The 22758-nt window shown below is 44.3% G+C and overlaps 1 protein-coding gene across 3 annotated transcripts in view; it reads right to left on the reverse strand.

The window, feature by feature from the left end:
• Positions 1-228: 228 nt before the first annotated feature.
• Positions 229-22758, reverse strand: part of KAT7 (lysine acetyltransferase 7) — a 34705-nt gene continuing 12175 nt past the window's right edge. For 2 of the 3 annotated variants that reach the window (XM_080825325.1, XM_080825323.1), the window contains exons 5-15: positions 21701-21783; positions 18360-18446; positions 16821-16919; positions 13632-13742; positions 11804-11995; positions 8954-9043; positions 8594-8734; positions 7414-7507; positions 4734-4880; positions 3998-4104; positions 1238-2964 (exon numbers count right to left, since the gene is read on the reverse strand). In XM_080825325.1, coding sequence (XP_080681451.1) covers positions 2863-2964; positions 3998-4104; positions 4734-4880; positions 7414-7507; positions 8594-8734; positions 8954-9043; positions 11804-11995; positions 13632-13742; positions 16821-16919; positions 18360-18446; positions 21701-21783 — 1253 coding nt within the window. In that variant the 3' untranslated portion in view covers positions 1238-2862. Of the gene's footprint in view, positions 2965-3997; positions 4105-4733; positions 4881-7413; positions 7508-8593; positions 8735-8953; positions 9044-11803; positions 11996-13631; positions 13743-16820; positions 16920-18359; positions 18447-21700; positions 21784-22758 lie in introns of all 3 variants that reach the window. The other variant, XM_080825324.1, reaches the window with a different exon arrangement.

The following is a 22758-nucleotide window of genomic DNA, read 5'->3' on the forward strand; positions in this document are numbered from 1 at the left end:
GAGGGTCAGAGGCAGTGGGAAGGCAACCAGCATGCCAAGCATACAGGAAGCAACTAGCACATGCCAGGGTTCCATTCTTCCTCCAGATACAAAGTAGGCATTTCTACTTCAAGGGTTTCAGAAGCTCCACCAGGAATAGCTCTGGACTTGCTCTAAGGAAGGAGTCTAACAGCAGGGCTGCTCTCCTGCAGGTAGAGTCAGAGGGGACAGTCTTACACTGCTAAGGAAGTAAACAGAAAAACCTTCCTTTTATTTTTTGGTAAGGAAAGTCAGGTGGCAATAGGGAATCTTGGGGGCCCAATGCTGCACAAAAACTTCAGGTGCCCTGACCTCTCAGCACCCTGTCACATGGTTCAGATCACCTAGCCTGATATTTCTGGAACGTGAGGCAGAACTTCCCTATGATACAAGTATGTAGAAGAGGGAGATCTGGGCATACATCAACCTAACAGTGTAAAAAGGGTCTTTTTGTAACCTCAAGCTTCTCTTCAACCTAGTCTCTGCCCCCAGTACGTGGCATACAGGACTCTAACCTTACAAAAGAGAACCTTTAGTTTATTCACTGGGATGGGTTCTCAACCCTTCCCTGGTAAGCAAAACCACCCCAGCAAATACAACTTCCAGTGTCCAGATAAGTGCTGGCCCCAACTGCCTGCCCTGGGTAAGTGCTACAAGACAAGGGGGCTTTCAGAAATCCTCTCAAGCAGAGAATCCATGACTGGAGGCTACAATGCTCACTAATGGCAAATGAACTCAGAGACAGTGATAAACCAGCCCACACCCCATCCCAAGTATCCGCTGTACCCCGTCTATCCTAACTTCCTGCCATGCCTTTGCCCTTGAAATCACAGGAAAATGAGCTTAAGATTGAGTAACAAACACAGAGGCGTGAGCCTGGCTCAGTTGGAGCCGCATGCGACTCTCGATCTTGGGGTTGTGAGTTCAAGTCCAACGTTGGGCATATAGCTAAAAAAAAAAAGGAATATGGTCTTGTCAATGTTATGCGTACCTCTTAGTTGCAACCAAGTGAGGCAGAGAGAATTCATCTCACCGACTAGACAAGTTAAGAGTAATCGCTCTATAGCCTGCATCAGAGCAAAATTTCACAGCCACAAATCACATCCGTCAATAGCCAGCTCACTGCTGGGGAAGATAAACGCCAAGCATGCTTGCCATCAGTAGCAGGTCAGCTGCCCCGTTTCCAGACTTAAGGAAGAGCTCCCGAGTGCAACAGGCTTGAGCAGAGAACATGCTTTATTGAGGAGTAGATAGAGAACAGCACATTCTACCACATGTGGGGAAGGGTTAGCTTCGGTCAAAGACCTTTACCCCTTAAGAAAACCCGCAGTGAAGTTGCTTTTGGATAAACGTTAACAGTGACACTGAAACTGGCAGGGAGCTGCCACCGAACATGCTTAAAAGGAGCTCTCCCCAACCCACAGTGAGTATAAGTAGTGTACAGAGAGGACGAGAGAAAGGCACAAATGACCAGAGTCGGGACCGTGGGGAGGGCTCCACACGCGGACAGCAGTGTTGGAAGAGACCAAGTCGGGAAGGGGAGCACATGTCCTACAACCAGAGCTGCCCCAAGATAGCGGTTTATAATGAGCTGGAGAAATTAGAGGGAGCGGCTCTTCCTTTGCTTGAGACCAAAAATAGGAGAGCAGAGACCTGGGCAGGGAACAGTGTCAAATCCCAAAAAGGAAATGGAGGAGTTCTTGGAAGGGCAGGAGCACTTCGGTTCAAGGGAGGGTGAGGTGCGGTGGGAAAAGCAAATGCTGGGTGGGGGTGGGGGGTGGCCGTGGCACTCTGCCTTGCTGAGTCAAGGGCTGAGAGGAGAGCCGGAAGTCAGGTGCAATCATTTCCTACTTCTCTGAGGAGGTTCAGGCAAAAATCAATGCAACTGAGGCAGAAGTACAGGTGTGCCAGATCCGAGCGACATGTATGGGGGGGGGGGGCGTGGGGAGGGGGAGGTTTCTGCAGTCTAATGAACCGGTTAGCATGCAGCATGAGAGGGAGAACCGGGCACTGTTTGGCCCCTGCAAATGACAAAAGGGGCAGGGGATCACAAGAGAGGAAAACATTTAGGGCTGGGCACTTTCTGGTGAGGCAAAAAAGGACTCGTTCCCTTCCACCAACACGCGGCTCACCGGTGAACTCAAATCAAAGTACAGAATCACCACCTGTCAATTCTCCTCTCCATTTCATTCGGATAAATCATGTGCAGTTGCCAAGACGAGTCCCTGGGAGAGGCTAAAAAAATACTGGTCTCCTGTCAGCTTGACAATGATCAAAACCCGGCCTCTTTCAATAAAAATGGTGGAAAAAATTTAAAGTGAGCTAAAATCCGAAGGGAATGGACCCCTCCCAGTACACACAGTCAGAAATGTTACCTCTTCCCTGCTCTCCCCCACCCCCCAAAAAACCACATGTAAGGAGGAACTGGAAAGGTCCTGGTGGTGGCAAACCATGGTCTGGAAGTCTGGTGACCCGGCAGCAAGAAGCACTAGTACAAAGTTTAGAAGACACAACACAACCTCGTGGGGCTAGAGGACATGAGGAGAACCAGTGACTGGACAGGTACAGTACCAAACAGAACACCTTGGGTCAGTGCTACGAGGGATCTGCTCTCAAGTCTAACAGAGATCCCATCCAGGCAACCTCACTGAGGCCGAAACAGCAGTTCCTCAGAACCAGCGTCTGCAGTGAACACGAGGGTCGGAGCCAGGACAGTCCTGAGGGGGATGGCCTTCCCAAAGGATACTGTACTTGCCAATCACAAGAGCAACAGAAATGACAGACAGATCCCTAGGGTACGGATTCCTACTGCTGGGGTTCGCTGGCTCAGAGTAACAGGTCACTTTAAGTGCCCTTGGGAGGGGTCCATTTTAAGCAGCTTGGATCCATGGTTTTATTGGAGTTGGATCTTTTGGCCTCTTTGGCTATCCACTCGTCAATCAGGTCCTGCGGGAGAACAACAGGAGAAATGACTTTACACATTCAACGAAAATGTCTGTATATACGGATTCCAAAATGCCTGTTAGTGAAGGAGAAATCTCCAAAGGTTTAATGATACACTATGGAGAGAAATAGGTATAAAAAATTATCTTTTGATTTAAAAAATACTTTCCTACAAAAACCCATTGCTGCCGTCTCTGTCCTCAAAAAGAACTGAAATTATTCACCTTCCCTTATAGGTTTGTCAACTAAAACAAATTAAAAGCACTTACATGAGGGACACCGGGGAGGCTCAGCAGGTTGGGGGCTCTTAGTTTTGGCTCAGGTGGTGACCTCAGGGCTGTGAGATCAAGCCCAGCATCAGGCTTCATACTCAGATATATATATATATATATATATATATATATATCTTTTAAGTGCACTTCCACAAAGACATTTTAAAACATTTTTAAAAGAGAAAAAAGTGCACAAGCCCTGGAGTTTGTGAGGGTTCCCCTCAAACAGGTGGGAAATTTGCTCCAATCTAAGAAAATCGTTAGGACAGAAGTGCTGCGTGACAAAGTGGCTTAACTGAGCTCCTTTGCCTGTGTCATCCAAATCGGAGACAGGAGCTTACTCAAAGCTTCAGATAAAGGATAAGATAAGAAGTAAGCCCAACAGGCATCACTGCATGCTCAAAAAAAAGAGAAAGAGACCCAATAAAAGGTACATGTAGGCAAATTCCATTAAGAAGAGAAGGCTAGGGACACCAGGGTGGCTCAGTTGGTAAAGTGTCTGCCTTCAGCTCAGGTCACGGTCCCAGGGTCCTGGGATTGAGTCCTGCTTCGGGCTCCCTGCTCAGCGGGAAGCCTGCTTCTCCCTTTGCCTGCTGCTCCCCTTGCTTGTTCTCTCTCTCGGACAAATAAATGAATAAAATCTTAAAAAAAAAAAAAAAAAGGGAGAGAGAGAAGGCTACTTTTAGGGTATTAAAGCCCCATTTTGCTCAGCTAGGTCTCAAGAGACATTCAGCACTGAGCCAGCAGCTGACAAAAAACTTTACCTGTCTCTTTAAAACTAGGTGTTTTCCTTTCCAGTACTTGAGCATCTGAAGGGCTTGCAGAGTGCTGACAATGTCCACAGGATTCACAGCTGTCTCCTGGCTAATTTCTGAAACAGAAACGCTACTGAGAACCAGGCCAAAGTACAGACCCACACCTTCACTAACCCCCACCAACCCAAGCCCCTCACCCCGCTTAGAGGAAATCCAGATGATTGGAGTCAGATACTTAACCCAACCTGCTCAGAAAAAGCTTACTAAGCACTTATTTGACAGGTCCTAATAGCTACGAAAGAGAAATACAACAGCAAGAAATCACTCTGACCTGTACAGAAATCAAGGTCAAAAACAGACCTACTTTCTTCCACCCTTACATAAATATACAGGCATATCTTATCAGGTCCTACATTTCCCAAAGAATTGGGAAAAAAAAAAATTCACATTCTTCTTCCTTCTGGACTTTCGTTTAAGAACTAGTGTTAACCACTCCAGGTTTGTGAAACCAAAATCATATAGCCATTCCCAAAGGGCCAAATGCTCTGGAATCCTCCAGCACTTTTGGGAGGGTCTCTGCAGTGGCCCGCATCCAGGGGGCATCTGTTCTCCTGTTCAGATGAAGCACTGAGGGGGGCTTTCTCTTTGCAGGTGACCAAGCCGAGCAGGGCCAAGGAGAAAAGCTGGAATGTCCAGTGCCATTAACATCTTGGGTACCAACTATCCTCAAGAGCCAAAAACCAACCTTTGATAGAAATCTCTTTGCCTTGGAAATTATGCAGGTAACGAAGAAGCACTTCTTTCCAGTAACTGCGATAGCTTATGAGCCCCAGGTCGGAGAGGGGACGTTCCGGGGAGCCGACTTTTTCTTCCACTTTGGAAAGCAAGTAACCTACCGAGGAACAAAATGCAGACACTGTATTTCATCCTAATCGCAAACACTGCTATGCCAACACAGAAAGCTTAAGGACAGGCTGCTTCATGGTACCAACTAGGGGTCAGACATTCAAGCTGGGGCAGTGACTGTACAGAGTGCTGCCTTGGGCTAAGCCAAAAGGGAAGAATGGTGTGTTCGCCTTTAGCTGTAACAGACATTAAGAAAACTCGGGAAGGCTTCACAAGATAAAAATGTTAATAACAACAGTAATCGGTAGGTGTGTGCTGGAACAGAGATGGGAGCCATTTCATTATGTCACTTTTTATGTATTTTGAAATTTTTCAATTTTAGTAATAGATTATCTCAGTACTGAGTATCCTGCAGCCTCTGGTTCTAACATCTGAACATCTAACGTTAAATATTATGGAGACACAGTCCGCAAAATGCACGCTCTGCAAAACGCTGGTGGAAAACTAATGGGCTTTCAATAAATAAATAGGAAAGAAATACAAGAGATGGGAGTGGGAACTTTTCAGATTAAAAGGGATTTACAAGCCACATCTATCAATCCCAATGTATCAATTCTATTTGGAGCTAAGTAAAAATAATTACATGTGCGTTTTCTTTAAAAGGAAGAAAAAAATCACAAAATCAGGGTAATTTGAACACTGTAACTCAGGGTATTAAGTAACTTGGGGAGGTTTGGATTTTTTTTCTTAACATGAAATAGAACTTATCTTTTAGAGATGTGAAAGTAACAGGTTGAGAATAGAGGTAAACAAGACTGACCATGAAACGTTAATCATACGTTACAAGGGCTTTTATTATCTAACTATTCCACACTTTTATATACGTTTGAAAATCTACATAAAATCAAGTTCATAAAATAGGCGTCACCTGTTCCAAGATATAGGGTCCCCTCCTCCGTGGGCTGTGCCACTTCCTGATTTCATCACTTCCCACAGCTGGAAGGCAATGGACTGGAAGGCTAACTCTAAGAATTATAATTCTGACTAGAGTGTTGTAGGACAGGGAACACTGAATAAAATACAGTTGACTTGCATCATTTACACAGGTGTTATGTTCTGCAAAGTCACGGCAAGCACTGAGTTAGTGAACACTGAACCACTGCTCCTAGGGGAACCTGGGTTAGGTTTCTCTAAGCCTCTGGTCATATTTTCATCAACCTGTCATTACGGTTACCTTGTCTTAGGTGTTTCTGTTTAACAATACTTTTTAAAATATATACGGTTGACTCATTAGCATCGAACTCCCGGCCAACAGCACAACAACCTGCCGTTCTGGCACTACACTAGGGGCCATTAAAATTAGCAACAAGGGACTCCTGGGTGGCTCAATGGGTTAAGCAGCTGCCTTTGGCTCAGGTCATGATCCCAGGGTCCTGGGATGGAGTCCCACTTCAGCTCCCTGCTCTGCACGGAGTCTGCTTCTCCCTCTCTGCCTGATGTTTCCCCCTGCTTTGTGCTCTCTCTCTGACAAATAAATAAAATCTTTTAAAAAGTAAGTAAGTAAATAAATAAATAAATAAAATCAGCAACAAGGGCACCTGGGTGGCTCAGTCTGTTAAGTGTCTGCCCTCAGCTCAGATCATGGTCCTAGGGTTGTAGGATCAAGTCCCACACTGGGCTCCCTGCTCAGTGGGGAGCCTGCTTCTCCCTCTCCCTCCTCCCTCCCCAACCCTGCCTCATGCTCTGTTTCTGTCTCAAATAAATAAAATAATCCTTTAAAAAATTAAAGTAAGGGGCACCTCCGCAGCTCAGTGGGTTAAGCCTCTGCCTTTGGCTCAGGTCATGATCTCAGGGTCCTGGGATTGAGCCCTGAATCCGACTCTCTGCTCAGCAGGGAGCCTGCTTCCCCCCCTCTCTGCCTGCCTCTCCACCTACTTGTGATCGCTCTCTGTGACAAATAAATAAAATCTTTAAAAAAAATTTAAAATAAAATCAGCAAAAAAATGCACAAAAATATGAAAAGCATGGCACTAACAGACTGAAAAAAACATGTGTTTACATGGAGAGCTGAAACAAGGCACCTGCTTGTTTGACCGGAGCAGAGAAAATGTGGTGACTTCCTTTTTGCAGCTGTGTGCACGTACACAAGTGACTATAGATGTGCCAAGAGTACAGATTTGGGGATTAAAAATAAATTCGAGTAGGCAAATTCCCAAATACAGAATACACTACTAAAGAGGTCCAAGGCCTTTATCAGGTACACAGATTGCCACTGGACAAGTCCTTACAAAACTGAAATCCCTAATCCAGGAACAGATTTGAAGCCTTCAGCATATATGTGCTGTTCCTTGTCTCAAATGGGGATAATCAGGAACCTTCTGTCCTATCCCCTACTTCCCCCACCATCAGGTAGCCACTGAGGCCTGCATTCACTGAAGGTTCCACGTATACCAGCTGACCCGGGACCTTCAGATTCTGTCCACACATCCGTCCTCTTGCTGCATGCCAGGAACCAGAGACCCAATTGCTCCTGTCGCCCCCGCGGCTTGCGGAGCTCAGGCCGCAGCAGTCCCACTTACTGAAATCAATGAGCATCTTGCCATAGCCCTGTCTCATGTACTGAGGCATGGTGAGGATACACGACACGTTGTAGTTGAGGAATGAATTCTTTTCCTACAGTCAGGAGCAAAACAGATGAGAGCACGTCAGGAGAGCTTGGAACCCAAGGTGTCAGGAGTCCCACAAACACAAAATAAGGCTGCTGGCAAACTGTCTGGTCAGGGAGTCCCGGGGAGTGGCTGTCACACTCACAGCTGTTCCACCCACACTGTTTACAACAATGGCCAAAGCCAGCCATGCCAGGCTCCCCCTTGCTCGGAGACCAGTATCAATTTAAGGGCGGGCTGACAGAGTTCTTTCTAATCAGAGCAAGGCCAGGAGGGGTTGACTGTGGAGCTGGTCAGGGCAACCCTCTGTAAATGTAATTTTTCAAAAGGGGGCTGGCTAGTGGAAGAGAGGGATCCCCACCAGGAAGCCTCCAGTTTGGAAGGGAGCGAAAAAACACTCCCAACACATACTGTCCAGTTCCGTTTATGGAAAATGTTCATGACAGGCAAACTCGTAGAGCCAGGGGGCTGGCGGGGGCTGGCAGCGGCTGAGGGGCAACGGGCAGGGCTGCTTGCTGGGGTAATGAAAACGGAGGGGGGGGGGCTGTGCGGTTGCTGCGCTATTCTGGTAATACAAAAGCCACTGAGGTACAGGCTTTAAATGAGTGAAGTGTCTGGCATGTGAATCATTTCAAGAAAGTTTCTACTAAAAAGTCAAAAGCAAAACCTGGCCTTCAGCTTTCAAAAGCACAGTGGCGTTATCACAGAATAAGCCCAGCTAGAAAACCAGGCAAAAGGAATATATTCCTGGTTTTAGGCTAATAACAGAGAGCAAAGCCAGGAGCGTTGGCCTGACTACAAAATGTGGCTTCGGGGTTAGTAGGCAGGGCCTTGGCCGGTAATTAATAGGCAGCTCTAAGCCACAAGTCCAGAAAGGAATAAACCAGAAGCTTTTAATAAAGAATCGCATACTTTCATTAAACAATCTTTGATACATGGATTTCTGCGACACCTTCCCACCCAACCCTTAAGGGAAGGGCTGTCATCATTGCCCAGGGTCCGGCCTCTTCCTGTCAGTGATCTGGGTCCCCAAATGCCAACATCAATCACCCTGCTGGGGCCAGTAGCTTCTTAATCTCCAGATCCTGCTGACCTTGGAAAAATATCCAATCAGGTGACAGCCGGTGTTGTCCGCTTCTGTCATAACATAAAACAGGAAGGGTTCCACATCATAATATAACGTCTTGTGGTCCAGAAAAAGCTTGGCCAACAGGCACAGGTTTTGGCAGTAGATCTGGAAGCAGAGAAAGAGAATTCATGCATGGGCCAGTGATTCCTCAACTTATCAGATAAAGGCCTAAACCTGAAGATCCTATCGTCATTGTTGATGAGGCAGAAAGTGTGCTTTGGTCAACAGCAGAGTGCTATCACCTCTACAAGGGGGAGATGGGAGGCAGAACAAATTGCTGCTGGGACCTGTGAATATACACCCTCCACCACCGCACCTGCTTACCTTGTTTTTCTTGCCGTCCACTTCAAACACGGAGATGGAGCCTTTCCGATAGATCTCATCGCCAGGTGGGTGTTTCCATACACATTTAGCCTGCAAGAGAATGGAATTCGTATCAGGGAAACAAGCCTTCCCCAACAAGACTGCTGCTCAAATGGGAAAATGAATCACAGGTCAAATTTAGTTAGCGGAGATGACAGACAACTGGACACACTTGAGAACGTACAGCAAGAGTTTTTTTTTCTTCCTTTTTTTTAGTAAAACAATTAACGGCTTCTAAAGTCATAGGAATGTGTTTATGGTATTTTTATAGCAGTTTAGAACAAGTTTTCTAGATCATACTCTGGCCCTGTTTCAACCCAGGAGATTAAAATCATCTACTAAGTAAAAGCCAGATAAATAAAAAATACCCTCGATTCTAAAATGCCCTGCGCCAAGAGGAAATTCTTGAGCAGCTTATTTCCAGCAGCTTAAGAGTTGCTAAGGAAAAGCAGGAAAACTTCATGTTCGCCTTTACCAGTAAACTTTGCGACCGCCTCACTGTCAGTCTTTTCTTCTGATTAGAAAAGACACCCACGACAATAAAGACTAACCCCCACACCTAAGTTTTCCCTTTGTTATATAAGGAAAATGAGGACGCCCTTCCGCGGCTTAAAAAACAGACAAGGTAGCCTGATTCTGGAGCAAGAAACTGCGGAGGTGGGTGGACAGCTGGCCACAAGGGGGCACAAAGTCCCCCTTTCTTCACCCTCAATTGCAAAAGGATTTAATGCAGCCAGTCAGCCCTTGCTGTAAATATGTGAATTCTTATAAGGTTTTATGCAAACACATTAAAAAATATCATTTAAGAAGCATATGTATATGGAACATTTTCTACTAAGTTTTATTTTGACTTCTGGTCAACTCAAGACAGGCCCCATTGCCACATGTAAATCCAAACGCTAACTGGAATCGCTTCAAGAAAGCTCTGCCCCCAGTTTGTGGCTAGATCCACCTGCTTACTCATGCTGGCTCTTTCCAACAACAACCCAACTAATGCAACCATTGTTTAGAAACAGAAGCCAAAAATGGCCAAAGGTGGCCCGTTTCAGCGATTACTCATGAAGCAATGGGAATCAGAAGTGTAAATGAAAAAACAGGTTTCCATTACCTGAAAACCGATTTTTGTACGTCCCCGTAATACAGATCCTCCAATATTCAAAATGTTTACTTGACCCTCAGATTTTTTTTTTTAAGATTTTATTTATTTATTTGACAGACAGAGATCACAAGTGGGCAGAGAGGCAGAGAGAGAGAGGAGGAAGCGGGCCCCCTGCTGAGCAGAGAGCCAGATGACGGGCTCGATCCCAGGACCCTGGGCATGACCTGAGCTGAAGGCAGAGGCTTAACCCACTGAGCCACCCAGGTGCCCCAACCCTCAGATTTATCCAAACCCTGTTTTCCCCACCTACTACTATGTCTTGCCCTTCTGGGCTATTATATTGGTTAGCGCCACTAAGTAACCAGAAACAAAAAGAAGTAAAACCTAAATGGTCAGCAGTTCATATCAGTAAAAATACCAGCCTTACTTTCACATAGGAGAACCGGATTTTAGTTTATCTCCATGGTCTACCATCACGGAGACCAGTCCTCTGCTACCCTCACCCCTGTGGCCCAGTGTCCCCACCAGTCCTCCATCCGTTAGAGCCCCCTGCCCCCAGTCAAGTGTGCAGGAGTATGGAAGGCTGAACTCAGCGGGGCGGTTCTAGGCTGCAACACTACAGTGTGTGTGTTCCAGAGAACACAAAATGCAGTTATCCCCCAAACCAACTGGGGACAAGAGAAGAAGGACACGGGGCGCCTGGGTGGCTCAGTCATTAAGCATCTGCCTTCGGCTTGGGTCATGATCAAGCCCACATTGGGCTCCTTGCTCAGTGGGAAGCCTGCTTTTCCCTCTCCTACTCCCCCTGCTTGTGCTCCCTCTCTCACTGTGTGTCTGTCAAATAAATAAAGTCTTTAAGAAAAAAAAAAAAAAAATGAGGGGAAGAATGGGAACTCTGGGAAAGCCTGGGCCGCAGAAGCTCAGCACACAGAAAACCTGGGAAATAAAAGTGGAAGGGGATGGAAGGAGGTACACCCTAAAAGGTCTCAGAGCCAAATTACACTGGGACGATAGAAACAGGAAAACGAAGGTGCCCGCCTGAAACGCTCCTTCTTCTCTTCCCCATCCCTGCTCCCAGAAATTCCCTTATTTAAGACAAGATTTTTCACTCTACAGCTAGGCAACAAAAAAATGGCTTAAAGCTACAAAATACCTAGTGAGCATATATATGAACAATAAAACAAGTCTTTCTTCCTATCTGAACAGGAAGGACAATATTCAGGAACCAGAAAGCACTAAACTCAGGAGAAGGCACCAAAGGAGCCATTCTGTTAATTCCATAATTTGTCTCCTTTAAATACGCATTCATTCAGCAGTTACAGGGCACTTCCTGCCCCCACTGGTTGCTAGGGATATGAAGTGAGTCACGTTGTCCTTGCCCTGTCTAATGAAGTCCACTTGTTTTTATTGAGTTTGGGACACATAAAAACTGTGGGCAGAGGTAATTCGTATCCCAGGGAGAAATGGTACCAGGCAGCAAGAAAAAAAGACAAGGCAGTGTGTGTGACAGGATGTGGTCCCAGGATATCAGCTGCTTCGGGTGCTACCTGCCCCCCCAAGCCAGGCTACACCCTGAAATGTGGCTTGCCCTTTCCTATGCCTCTGTGCCATTCCTATGAACCACTGAGAGAGGCTTAGAGGCAGAGGTCACCAGGCAGAGGTCAACATCCAGAGCTCCACCGTGACAATCACAGAACCCCAAGATGGCATACCATGTGTCGGCGGAGTATCGTTTGGCTCTTCATGTACTTCAAACAGAATTCGCACATGTAGAGCCGTCCCAGGCGCGCGTATTCTTCGGGATAGGGAGAGTGGTACCACGTATCGAGCTCATAACGACCAAAAGCAATTGTTTTAATCATGTTGCTCCCCTCTGTGATCTGGCCTTGCAGCCTTAGCTTCTCCTAGAAAGAAATCAGAAAGTCAGAGGATTACAACTGATCATCTGTGTTTTCAAAAAGTCTCTAGTATGCTTGTTCGCATGCCACCATGCTAGGCTAGGAGAAAAAAACAAAACTGACTTCTAGAGGCACCTGGGTGGCTCAGTGGGTTAAGGCCTCTGCCTTTGGCTCAGGTCATGATCTCAGGGTCTGGGATTGAGCCCCGCATCCAGCTCTCTGCTCAGCAGAGAGCCTGCTTCCTCCTCTCTCTCTGCCTGCCTCTCTGCCTACTTGTGATCGCTGCCAAGTAAATAAATAAAATCTTAAAAGAAAAAAAAAAAAAACTGACTTCTAACGTATGAGAAACTTGCACAAAAGAGGGCTGCCACCTGGACACAGATAGTCAGGATGGCTTCTAGAAAACTCACTATCTACACTGCCTGGAAGCGTAGGTCTCAACAGACCGCAGCTTTCCTCTGCTCCCTACCATGCTGTGGGTGGGCCTCACCTCCAGAACCTCAGTACCAAGTCCTTGGTAAAATTTTGTTTCTCATCAGCTCGTACCAAACCACTTGATAAAGGCAATCTACCACAAAGACAAATGCCCTGCCCTTACCAAACATTGTAAAACCAACCAGGAAAGATTATCTAGAATGTGCTTTACTATCTGCCTCGAAAGCTGTATGGATCTGTGTGACGTAAATCCACAGGTATACGAGGCCATCCTCTCAAAGCAGGTCCCTGAAAACATATTTTTGAAACATGGACAGTGCTTTAGTACTGGACTCTACTCCAGATGAGGCAGAAAATATTTCTGGATATCACTCCCCACTCAGTGGTTAGGACGTGACTATAGGACAAATTTTCAAGCCTAACCAGGTGGAGAGCTGTGATAGGAAATACTCCGCTCCCGAGCAGGAAGGAGAAAAGCAATGACCAAACCCTGCCTCCTCCAAGGTTCCAACAAGTCTCTCTGAGGATTTGTGAATCAAGTATTTGACATAATTTAAAAAAAAAAAAAGGTAAAGAGGATATTCACTCTACAAGCTAAGTTTCCCTCAACACATTTCATCTATTAAATCACAGGTACCACAATTTTTTTAAAGCAATCTTGTTAAAAATTCTGCCGAGAGTATGAAAACCGAGTGAAACTAACTGTAAATAAAAATCAAAACAGTAAACCAGCTTCACAGATAAAACGTCTGACCACAGCCTTTTCCATTACTCCTCTACTCTGTTCTCTTAATTCTTTTGGAGCTAGACTGGAGGGCCTAGCAAAGCCTGCAAAGGCTAGCTCCTGGGAGGGGGGGTTAAGAGAACAAGAGAGGCTTAGCCACCAATAAGAGGCTCTCAGAATTGCAAATTGCCCGACTGAGACCAAGGGGCACGTTATTGTCTAACCGGGGCCTCAACACTCCCACCAAACAGGTCCTTCAGGGAGGTGAGATCGAGAGGGAAAAGTGGTCAGGGAAAAGAAAGGGAGGAGGGGAAATTAAGTTTAAATATGAATGGGAAGGAGGATCATTCTGATAAAGGATAGCTGCGGGAAGGGAAAGAGATGTTCATTATTTCCCATCAACTGATCGATCACTATCACTTTTCTGGGCAGTTTACAAGACTTTCACAAGCAGTCCATAAGCTTGAAGGTTTTAATACTCACCAAATCCTCTGAAGCCCGGGCTTGTGCTCTTCGGAAGAGATCCAAGTCATACTCGCTAGTCAGGTTTTCCAAGAGAGGTTCCCGAGTGTTCCCATAGGTCTGTCTGTGTTCCTAGGAAAATAATCAGAGCGTGAGTCTTCCTGCTTCTAAGAACTTAATCTATTTCATTTCAGTCAATGCCAACCAGAGGGCCAAGCACAACTATAAGCTATTTATTTAGTGCCTACTATATGCCAGGCATTATACTAGGCACTGGGAACTGAGCATAAGACACACTATTACCAGGTTAATGCCAAAAACAACCATTATCCACCCTAGTGAATCTGGAAAGAAAATGCTCCTACACCTTCAAAAAGGAGTTTCATTCTTCTCTCTCTAAATGAGCACCTCGAGGGTCAGAATTCTATGCCTCCATTTCTTCATCTGAAAATGTGCATGACAATACAAATAAATAAAATGTAACAAAGCTAAAGGCACTACAAATTCCTAGAATCTTGAGATCTGGAAGGAGCCTTGGTGGATACTCCCGTGTTTAAAAGCAAAACAAAGCAGAACAAAACAAAATACACAAAATCTCTTGAGACTTACAGAGTCTCACATTTTAGACCGAAAGGAAAAGCCTCAACGAGGATGGGGTATCCACACTAAGTGGTCCTTGCTAAGTCCCTTCCCCGAAGTCGCTGCGCCCATGACGCTGTGCGCCCAAGGCCTGAAGCTGCCACCTGAGATCTCCAGCCCCAGCACGTGGGAAACTAAGCTGGCCCCTTTAAAAAACACCGTGCTAAATATTAAGCGAGGAGGAGGAGACAATATTCAGAAAATCAGAAGCATAAAAGAAAGCCAGTTCTCAGTAAGTATCAAATCTCACCATTGCAGTCATGACAAATATCCTGGCACCGGAAAGAAAGGCCACAAGGGAAACTTCCCTTTTAAAATCTCTGATTCTAGCCCTTCCCACTCCATCCCAGACTCCACCTCCCACCCAGAGAATAGAAGATAATGGTTGTTAAGTGGAGTGGATGGCTCACCCCCAGGAGAACATTACAGAATTCGCATGTATATTATCATATGAAAAAACTATTCACCAGTATCTCAGCCCCTATTACAATTTCTTCCGGTTCCTCTGGGCCCATCTGACCTGTATCTTTTACATCTAAGATTCAGGTTTTTAAATATGAAGTTTTTTCTTCTAGTTTCATAAACATTTTTTTAAGCTTATAAAAAAATACCCCAGCCAGCATTTTTAACAGGAAGGTTGGGTCCAAATAACCTAGCTCAAATTTTGGAAAGCAGGTGTTTATAAACTCAATTTCAGGAGCTTTTACTTCAGACATTCTTTCTACCCCCCATATGATTTCTGGGCAAGTTACTTCTCGAAACCTCCGTCTTCTTATCTGTGAAATAGTTAAGACACCGCATCATCACAAAGAGTTGTCATAAAGATGATGGGAACAACATAACCATGCCTAGTGCCTACGCACATAAGCATTCAGTAAATGCTATTATCATGTTTACTCCTTCCACATCTATCCAATTGGTAGATAGAAATACTGAACAAGGCAGAGAGAGGCATACAACTTTGCACCTGGCAGTCCACTACTAGAACCCTCCCCCCTACAAACCCAACAGTCTGGTGTAGGCGGTTAGCTACAGATCCGCTCACCACCCGAATTTCCTCCTGGGCCATATCCATCTGATTCATAATATTATCATTTTCAAGGCAGTGAGGAGGACCAAAAAAGTAAATACACGGTTTGGCATATTCTTGCCTTAGTGAAGTTGTGCTAAGCATCCACAAGCAACACATTAAATAACTTAATGCCTAAATAAGCCAATATTCTAATTCCATGAAAAGATAAAAATACGCATCAGGAAAAGCCCGAGAGATCTCATAGCAAAACACACAGCAGGGGAAGGGGCTTCTTATCTCAGAGGGTGATTTTTATTGGAATTTTTCTTCTCTAATATTTTTGGTATTTTCATTAGGAAGCATTTAACACATTTATAAATATCAGTCACACATATTTATTTATTTATTTATTTATTAAAGATTTTTTATTTATTTATTCAACAGACAGAGATCACAGGTAGGCAGAGAGGCAGCCAGAGAGAGAGGAAGGGAAGCAGGCTCCCTGCTGAGCAGAGAGCTCGATGCGGGGCTTGATCCCAGAACGCTGGGATCATGACCTGAGCCGAAGGCAGAGGCTTTAACCCACTGAGCCACCCAGGCGCTCCAGTCACACATATTTATAAATCATGTTTACAATAAATCTTTACTTAACAGTTAAATTTTATGCAAAAATTTCTTGAAGAATTTTTATGAAATGAGGAAATTACAGTTCAAGTTATTTAAGTGAAAACATAGAATCCAAAGCTGTGCTTACAGTAAAATCCAAATTACATAAATTAGGCATTATGTAAAAGGCTAAGAAGAAATATCCCCAAATGCTAACATGGCTACTTTTTAGGTAGTAAGACTGATGTTTATTTCTGTATACTTCTCTTTGTGTTCTGTATTTCCTACTACAAATGTGTATTACTTTGGGGATACCTGGGTGGCTCAGTCAGTTAATAAGCATCTGACTTTGGCTCAGGTCCTGGGATCAAGCCCAGCATCACTGGGCTCCCTGCTTAGGAGTGGGAATGGCGGGATTCTGCTTCTCCCTCTCCCTCTCCCCTAGCTCATGAGCTCTCTCTCTCTCAAATAAATAAAATCTTAAAAAAAAAAATCATTATTTTTAAAACTAGAAAAAAAGTTAAAATACTACCCAAAAAATCTTCTTATAGAATATATCACCCAATACTTTTTGCCATGCAGGAATTTTGTTACCCATTAAAATACACAGACCATCATTTAGTTTGAATACTTTCCCTTACACAGACATCTCCAACATCCTGCTATTTGTTTGAGTGGCTAAATTTAACCTTTACAACTAAAGTGAGGTTTACAAACAAGTACAGGACTGAATTTTTTTTTTATCTAAATTCTAATGGCATTTTGTCTTTCAAAGCCTCCTGTTTCCACTCTTAACAACCCAGTCCGGGGTGGGGGGGGGGGGGCGCGATTATGGCAAACTCTAAGGGCCAGAGGTGGGCCCTTCCAGGGTATTCTCAAAGGCAGGGCTTAGAAACCAAAAGCAATCAAATGCGAATGCAAGAATTCGTCTTAATTATTTAACTTTTTCTCACCATATATTTCTCTTTCTGCTCTTTGCTCAGCCCAGAATTTCTTTTCTTCCTGAGTTCAGCCACCTTTTCCTTATATCGCAGCTGCCTCTCTGTTGGTGCCTGAAAGGCAAGAAGAGGACACTGAAAAGCTAGCTAGAAAATGCGTTATGTCATTCAGTTTCAAGATGAAAAGTAACAACACAAGACAAACTACAACCTGGGCAGGGAAGGAAAACACGCCCAATGTGTTTGGCTGTCGCCACCCCGCGAGTACTATGGCGATTTTAAAATCCCAAACTGGGTTCCCAAACCACCATGGTTACTGTCAGTTAATATGGGTTCAGGAATGTACTTATTTTAGTATTAAACCAAACAGAACATAAATTAAGGAGGGATGTCTCCACCAAAGCGGCAGGAATAAAATAAAGGTATGTCAATTCAATAAGCATTTCTTGAATGTTTACTGTGTTCCAAGCACTGATACAAGAATGAATAAGACTTTTAAAGTGAGTCAGACTAGAAGCCCAGATAGACCATGAAAAGAAGAGCAGCTACAACTTACGGCATGCTTATTACCTGCCAAGCACCAGGGAAGGGGATTTTGTCGGGTGACTACCCTACTACGTAGTTATTATTCACTCCTTATTATGAACAAGGAAATAAAGTGTAAGGAGGGTAGCTGACCTGCCCTAGACCACACAGCTAGTATCACAGAATCACAGTATTCAAATCCAGATGTTTTGCTCCAAATCCCAACCTCTCCCTCCTCACCAGGCTTCCTCTGCTAGCTACCTATAATCTAACCACAAAAACAGACAACCGCATGATGAGCTACGTATATATAAGATGCGACAAGGGCTAAACCAGCATCCTGAGAACATACGGAACACCCACAGAAGAACTGCCTCAATGGTAGGAGGTCTGGGAAGAATTTCTACAACAGCTGAGAAGTGTTCAAGGCCTTGAAGGATAAACACAATCCCTTCTTGGCACGGAGTTAGCCAGAAAAACGGCAAGAGCAAAGACCCAAGGCAGTCACAAAGGAACAAGGAATTAAGCGTCATCAATAAGCAGGAATGTTCAGAGAATCAGAAAGATTAGGGCCAAGCAGCATCTTGGAATCCAAGGCAAGAGAGAAGTAGAAGAAAAAGGACACCATCCCCAAGTGTCAAATGCTAATAAGCGCAAGTCACTGGCGACCTTGGAACCACACCAGCACAGCGAGGGGGTCTGAAAGTAACAAAAGGTTAAAAAGGAGATGCGACACGGAGCAGCAAGTGCCATCTCGGAAATAATCAGGATTACGTGCAATAACCATTATTTTCATAAGCACCACAACTCCTTTATTTATGAGGCAGAAGCTCTCGTTTCATGAAATTTTACTATCTGGAAAGCAAATATGCTCCTGAGTGTACCACTGAAGGTGAGTTAAGATGAGTTACTCAGAAATACCATGGGGAACAAGAGACTTGAAGAGACCTAATGCCCGCTCCCGGGCCGAGGAGAGCCAAGACTTGGCCCCCAGGCTGCGAGCGGCCGGAGCTTGAGCGAGGCCCGTACCTGGTGCCTGGTTGCGTGCCTGTTGTCATCTTGCCTGTGGGACAGCGTTCTCTCTTCTATCTGCTTATCCCGGCTCTGTGCTCTCACCTGCAACCATCAACAACGTCAATAAATCCACCTGCTTCTAAGACTAGGTTTACGTAAAAGCATAAGAATACCATGGAAATCCCCTGAATTCACGCTGCGGTTTTACTTTCAAAGGGTCTTCACGTTTATTATCACCATCTCTCCAAGAACAGGGAAGGCAGGCTTCACCGTCTGCTTTCTCGGCCACTAACTGAGGATCAGAGAAGCGCAATCCTCGGGGCTACGTGGGGGCAAGGCGAAGATTTTAATGAAGTCTGAGGACTGGGAGCCCGGACCCTTCCCGCCGCACAATGGGTAAGAACCAAGAAACCGTGAGCAAGCGCAAGAACGGGGTGAAGACGTGCACAGGCGAGCCTGGATAGCCGGGGGGTCAAGTCTCCGGGGAAACTGAACTCTGCAGTTATGTGATCTTAAGGCAAATCACATCAGCTCTCCAACAGTTTCCGCTTCACCTTCTGAAAGTGAGGGCTCACATCCAACCGCCTGTTCTGCTTCACACCAAAACTGAGCACAGCCAAAACACGACGACTGGTATTCTCCCACAGATCTGCAACTCCCAAACATTCCCTCTGCCGACAGACAGCAACACTTTCTAAACAACTCATCAGGTCAAAAACTTGAAGGTCGTCCTTGCTGCTTCTCTTTCTCTCTCCTCATGACATCCATCAGCAAGTCTATCAGGCTGCTCCCTTCCGAGATACATCCTGAATCCGATCAGCTCCTACTGTGGCCACCATCCACTGCCTGAGCTTTGGAGCACCCTTCCAACTAGCTGGCCTGCACCAAACTCTTGCCTCCGACCAGTCCATTCTCCACACACGACAGTTGTGATTTTTAAAAAGCATTTAGGAAATTATATTACACCTCTGCTAAAAGCCCTCCAAGTGCTTCCCACCATCGTCACATTAAAGACACACTCCTTGTGCCAAGGTCTACAGGTCTTTTGGGATCTGGATCCTCCTTCCTCATTTCCCATTATGCGCCGGTCACACTGGCCTACTTCTGGCCCCTCCAACCCAGCAGCTGATCTCGACCTCACAGCGTCTGTGCCTGCCCATCCTTCCACCTACATCTCTTCTCCTAGATGCGGACACAACAGTCTCTTTGCCCTCCGCCACGACTCAGGTCAAACGCCAACTCCTCTGGAAGGTCTTCCTTAACGACCTTCTCAAAAGCAGTGCCGTACCCGTCACCCCCCCCCCCAAAATACAGCCATCACCCCCAAAACAGCCACTCTGTATCTCTTTTTGTAGTTGTTTCTCACAGCATTTATTACTGCATGAAATTCTTCTCTATTTATTCATCATATGCGCTTTGCCTCCCCCATGAGAAAGTTAGCTCATTGAACGCAGTCTTTTTATCTCATTCAGAGAATCCTCAGGTACCTGTCACGGTATGTAGTCATGGCAATCTGTAACGGAATGAAAATGGCAATATCCTTGACTGCAAACATTTACCAGGAAACTCAAGGGTAATCACATATATGCAAGTACATTAAAAATTACAGAGCTTTCAGAAAATGCAAGAATTAGTCTAATTTTTCAGTTTGGGATTCTAAATGTTAATAAAAATATAGATCTTTCAGAAATTCCCCGGAGCCACCAGGTTCCAGCAGTAGAGATGGATTATGTGGAGCCTCACCGCTAAGAAAGCATAACAAAGGAAAGACTCAGGAAATGCTTTCCTTTTTTTTTTTCAGAATTTTCTTCCCCAAACTGAATTTTTTCTTCCTCTTTTTAAAAAATAAATTGCTTAACTTGTTCACATTGCCACAAGCCAACAATTTACAAGTTGTACTTCAGGAAGACTTCTATGTGAGACCATCCACAGTATCCCATCATGATATTTATAAAGACAAGAGGCAGAGGACAACTCTCAAAAAGAGATCATGGTTCATTTCAGAGAAAGAAAGATCTAGTGCCTTGTCGGCGTCTGATGCACATGTTGGCCGAGCTGTTCCTGTTTTGATCAGGTCTCAGGCAAATGGCAAGATAATGGGAAGACCTACCACTCGCTCTTACACGGAGCAGAAGAAATGACCTTCCTTACACAAGAGATTTGGAATGAAGAAAAATAAGAACGTTTTCATCAACCTTAAAATCCATATAAGCATTCAAAGTACACTACTTTGCTGAAAGAGTAAACACATCAAGAAATGTCCCATGGGGGACGCCTGGGGGGCTCAGTTGGTTAAGCAGCTGCCTTCGGCTCAGGTCATGATCTCAGCGTCCTGGGATCAAGTCCCACATCGGGCTCCTTGCTCGGCAGGGAGCCTGCTTCTCCCTCTGCCTCTGCCTACCACTCTGCCTATGCTCGCTTGCTCTCTCTCTCTCTAACAAATAAATAAATTAAAAAGAAAAAAAAAAAAAAGAAATGTCCCATGGTGTGGTCTAGTCGTGAATTAAGAGACCAAATTCCTGACTCAGAAAGAACTAATGTTGGCTAGGGATGCTAATTTTTCATAGGACAAAACCGGCTCAGGCAGGAATAAATCTGTGACCTTGGCATTGTCAGAAAATAACAGCCACAAGAACGACAGTTAATACTTTGATCCAATGAGCTTGGTTAACCTATCCAAATACTACCCACGCAATCCATTTAATTAAGAACGTTTTGACTCTTGCTTCCCTATTATTAGTTCCATCCTTGGTAGCAGCAACCCATACAGGAACATGTAAAAGAGGATCTTGGTCTCTCCCAAAGCCATTACCCCAAATCCCAAAGGTTATTTAGGACTATAGTCCTCAAGATTTTAAAACAAGAATTAGCCAAGAGTAGGCATGACTGAGAATAACAAAAAGGAAAAATATTCCATGGAAACAAAGAAATAGGAAAATAATTCTGAAAAACTTTAAAGAGCAAAATGTCTTCACAGATTCATGAGAGGAGAACCTAATGCATAAATATTGAGATCACATATTTATGCAAATTAGTTCCTAATGGAAAAGGTGCCTGGCAGTCACTAAAGTCAATTTTCAAAATAAAGTATCAAGGCACTAGAAGATGATACTCCAAATATTCCATACATAATCTCCCTATTAATTCCCTTCAAAGCATTCATTACCTCCTAGAATTCTTTAATATTTAACTATTTTTTTAAACTGTATTTTTATTATGTTTCCTCCACTAGAATATAAGAAAAAGGATCTTGCCTATTTTGTTCACACTGGATCCCCAGGGTTTAGCCAAGTGCCTGGCAAACCTTATGGCAGCACTCGCTGGGTAAGTACACGTCAAGTAATGACTACAATTACCTTGCATTCATCAGCTGAGAGGTTATGATAGAGCGGGCATCCTGAGATGGAGAAATGTCTCTCGTGTTTTCCTGTAAGATGTCCTGTTAAAAAGAGGGAAAAATTCAATCTCAAGATAAAAGACTTAAGCTCATCAAATGATAGTTTTCTGTACATCAACCATGTTATTTTGCTGTATCTTTTTTATCCAATATGTATCTGATCATAGATTGAATCCACCAAAGGTAAGTGACGGGCCATAACTTGCACCCACGATAAATTCTTTTCTTCCACAGGATGGATCTGGCAATCTTTGAACATACTTGTGTATGTTCAGTATCAACTGTAGTTCCTTCTATTCTTCTGATAATGTATTTCTCAAATTCCAAAAAAGTCATAAAGCCATACATTTATAATAAAGGAACAAAAAAATGAACATTTCCTTTCAGTGAAATTTAACTTTCCTATGCTAAATTTTCAAGTTATGTGTATACTAAGTGTTCCTTCTTTTCTATTATGCAATGCTATCCAATCTGAACTGAGTTCTCAATAATCAAAAGAAACTTATGGAAAATAAAGAAAATGGACTCTTCTAATCAATAAATAAGCATATTTTGATAATTCTGAACCAGATTAAATATATTTATTTTCTTGGAGGGGGACTGATTTTGTTTAAAGATTCAGGCTTCTTCTGTAATCAGACTTTTAAATAGGCAGTTAGTATTTTCAACAGCCAAGATATAAAAGGAACTCAGGTGTCTATTCATAGACAAATGGATAAAGAGAAAGGTGTTCTATAAACACACACACACACACACACACACACACACACACACACACAGTGGAATATTACTTGGCCACAAAAAAGAATGAGATCTTGCCATTTGTGATACGGATGGACCTAGAGGGTATTATGCTAAGTGAAATAAGTCAGTCAGAGAAAGACAAATATCATATGATGTCACTCATATGTGCAATGTAAGAAACAAAACAAAGGAAGAAGCAAAGAAAAAAGCAAAACCCGACTCTTAAATACAGGGAACTGGCGGCTGCCAAAGCGGGGAGGGGAAGGAGAGGTA

The sequence above is a fragment of the Martes martes genome (assembly GCF_963455335.1).
Source record: "Martes martes genome assembly, chromosome: 16".
In the NCBI taxonomy this organism is placed as follows: domain Eukaryota; kingdom Metazoa; phylum Chordata; class Mammalia; order Carnivora; family Mustelidae; genus Martes; species Martes martes.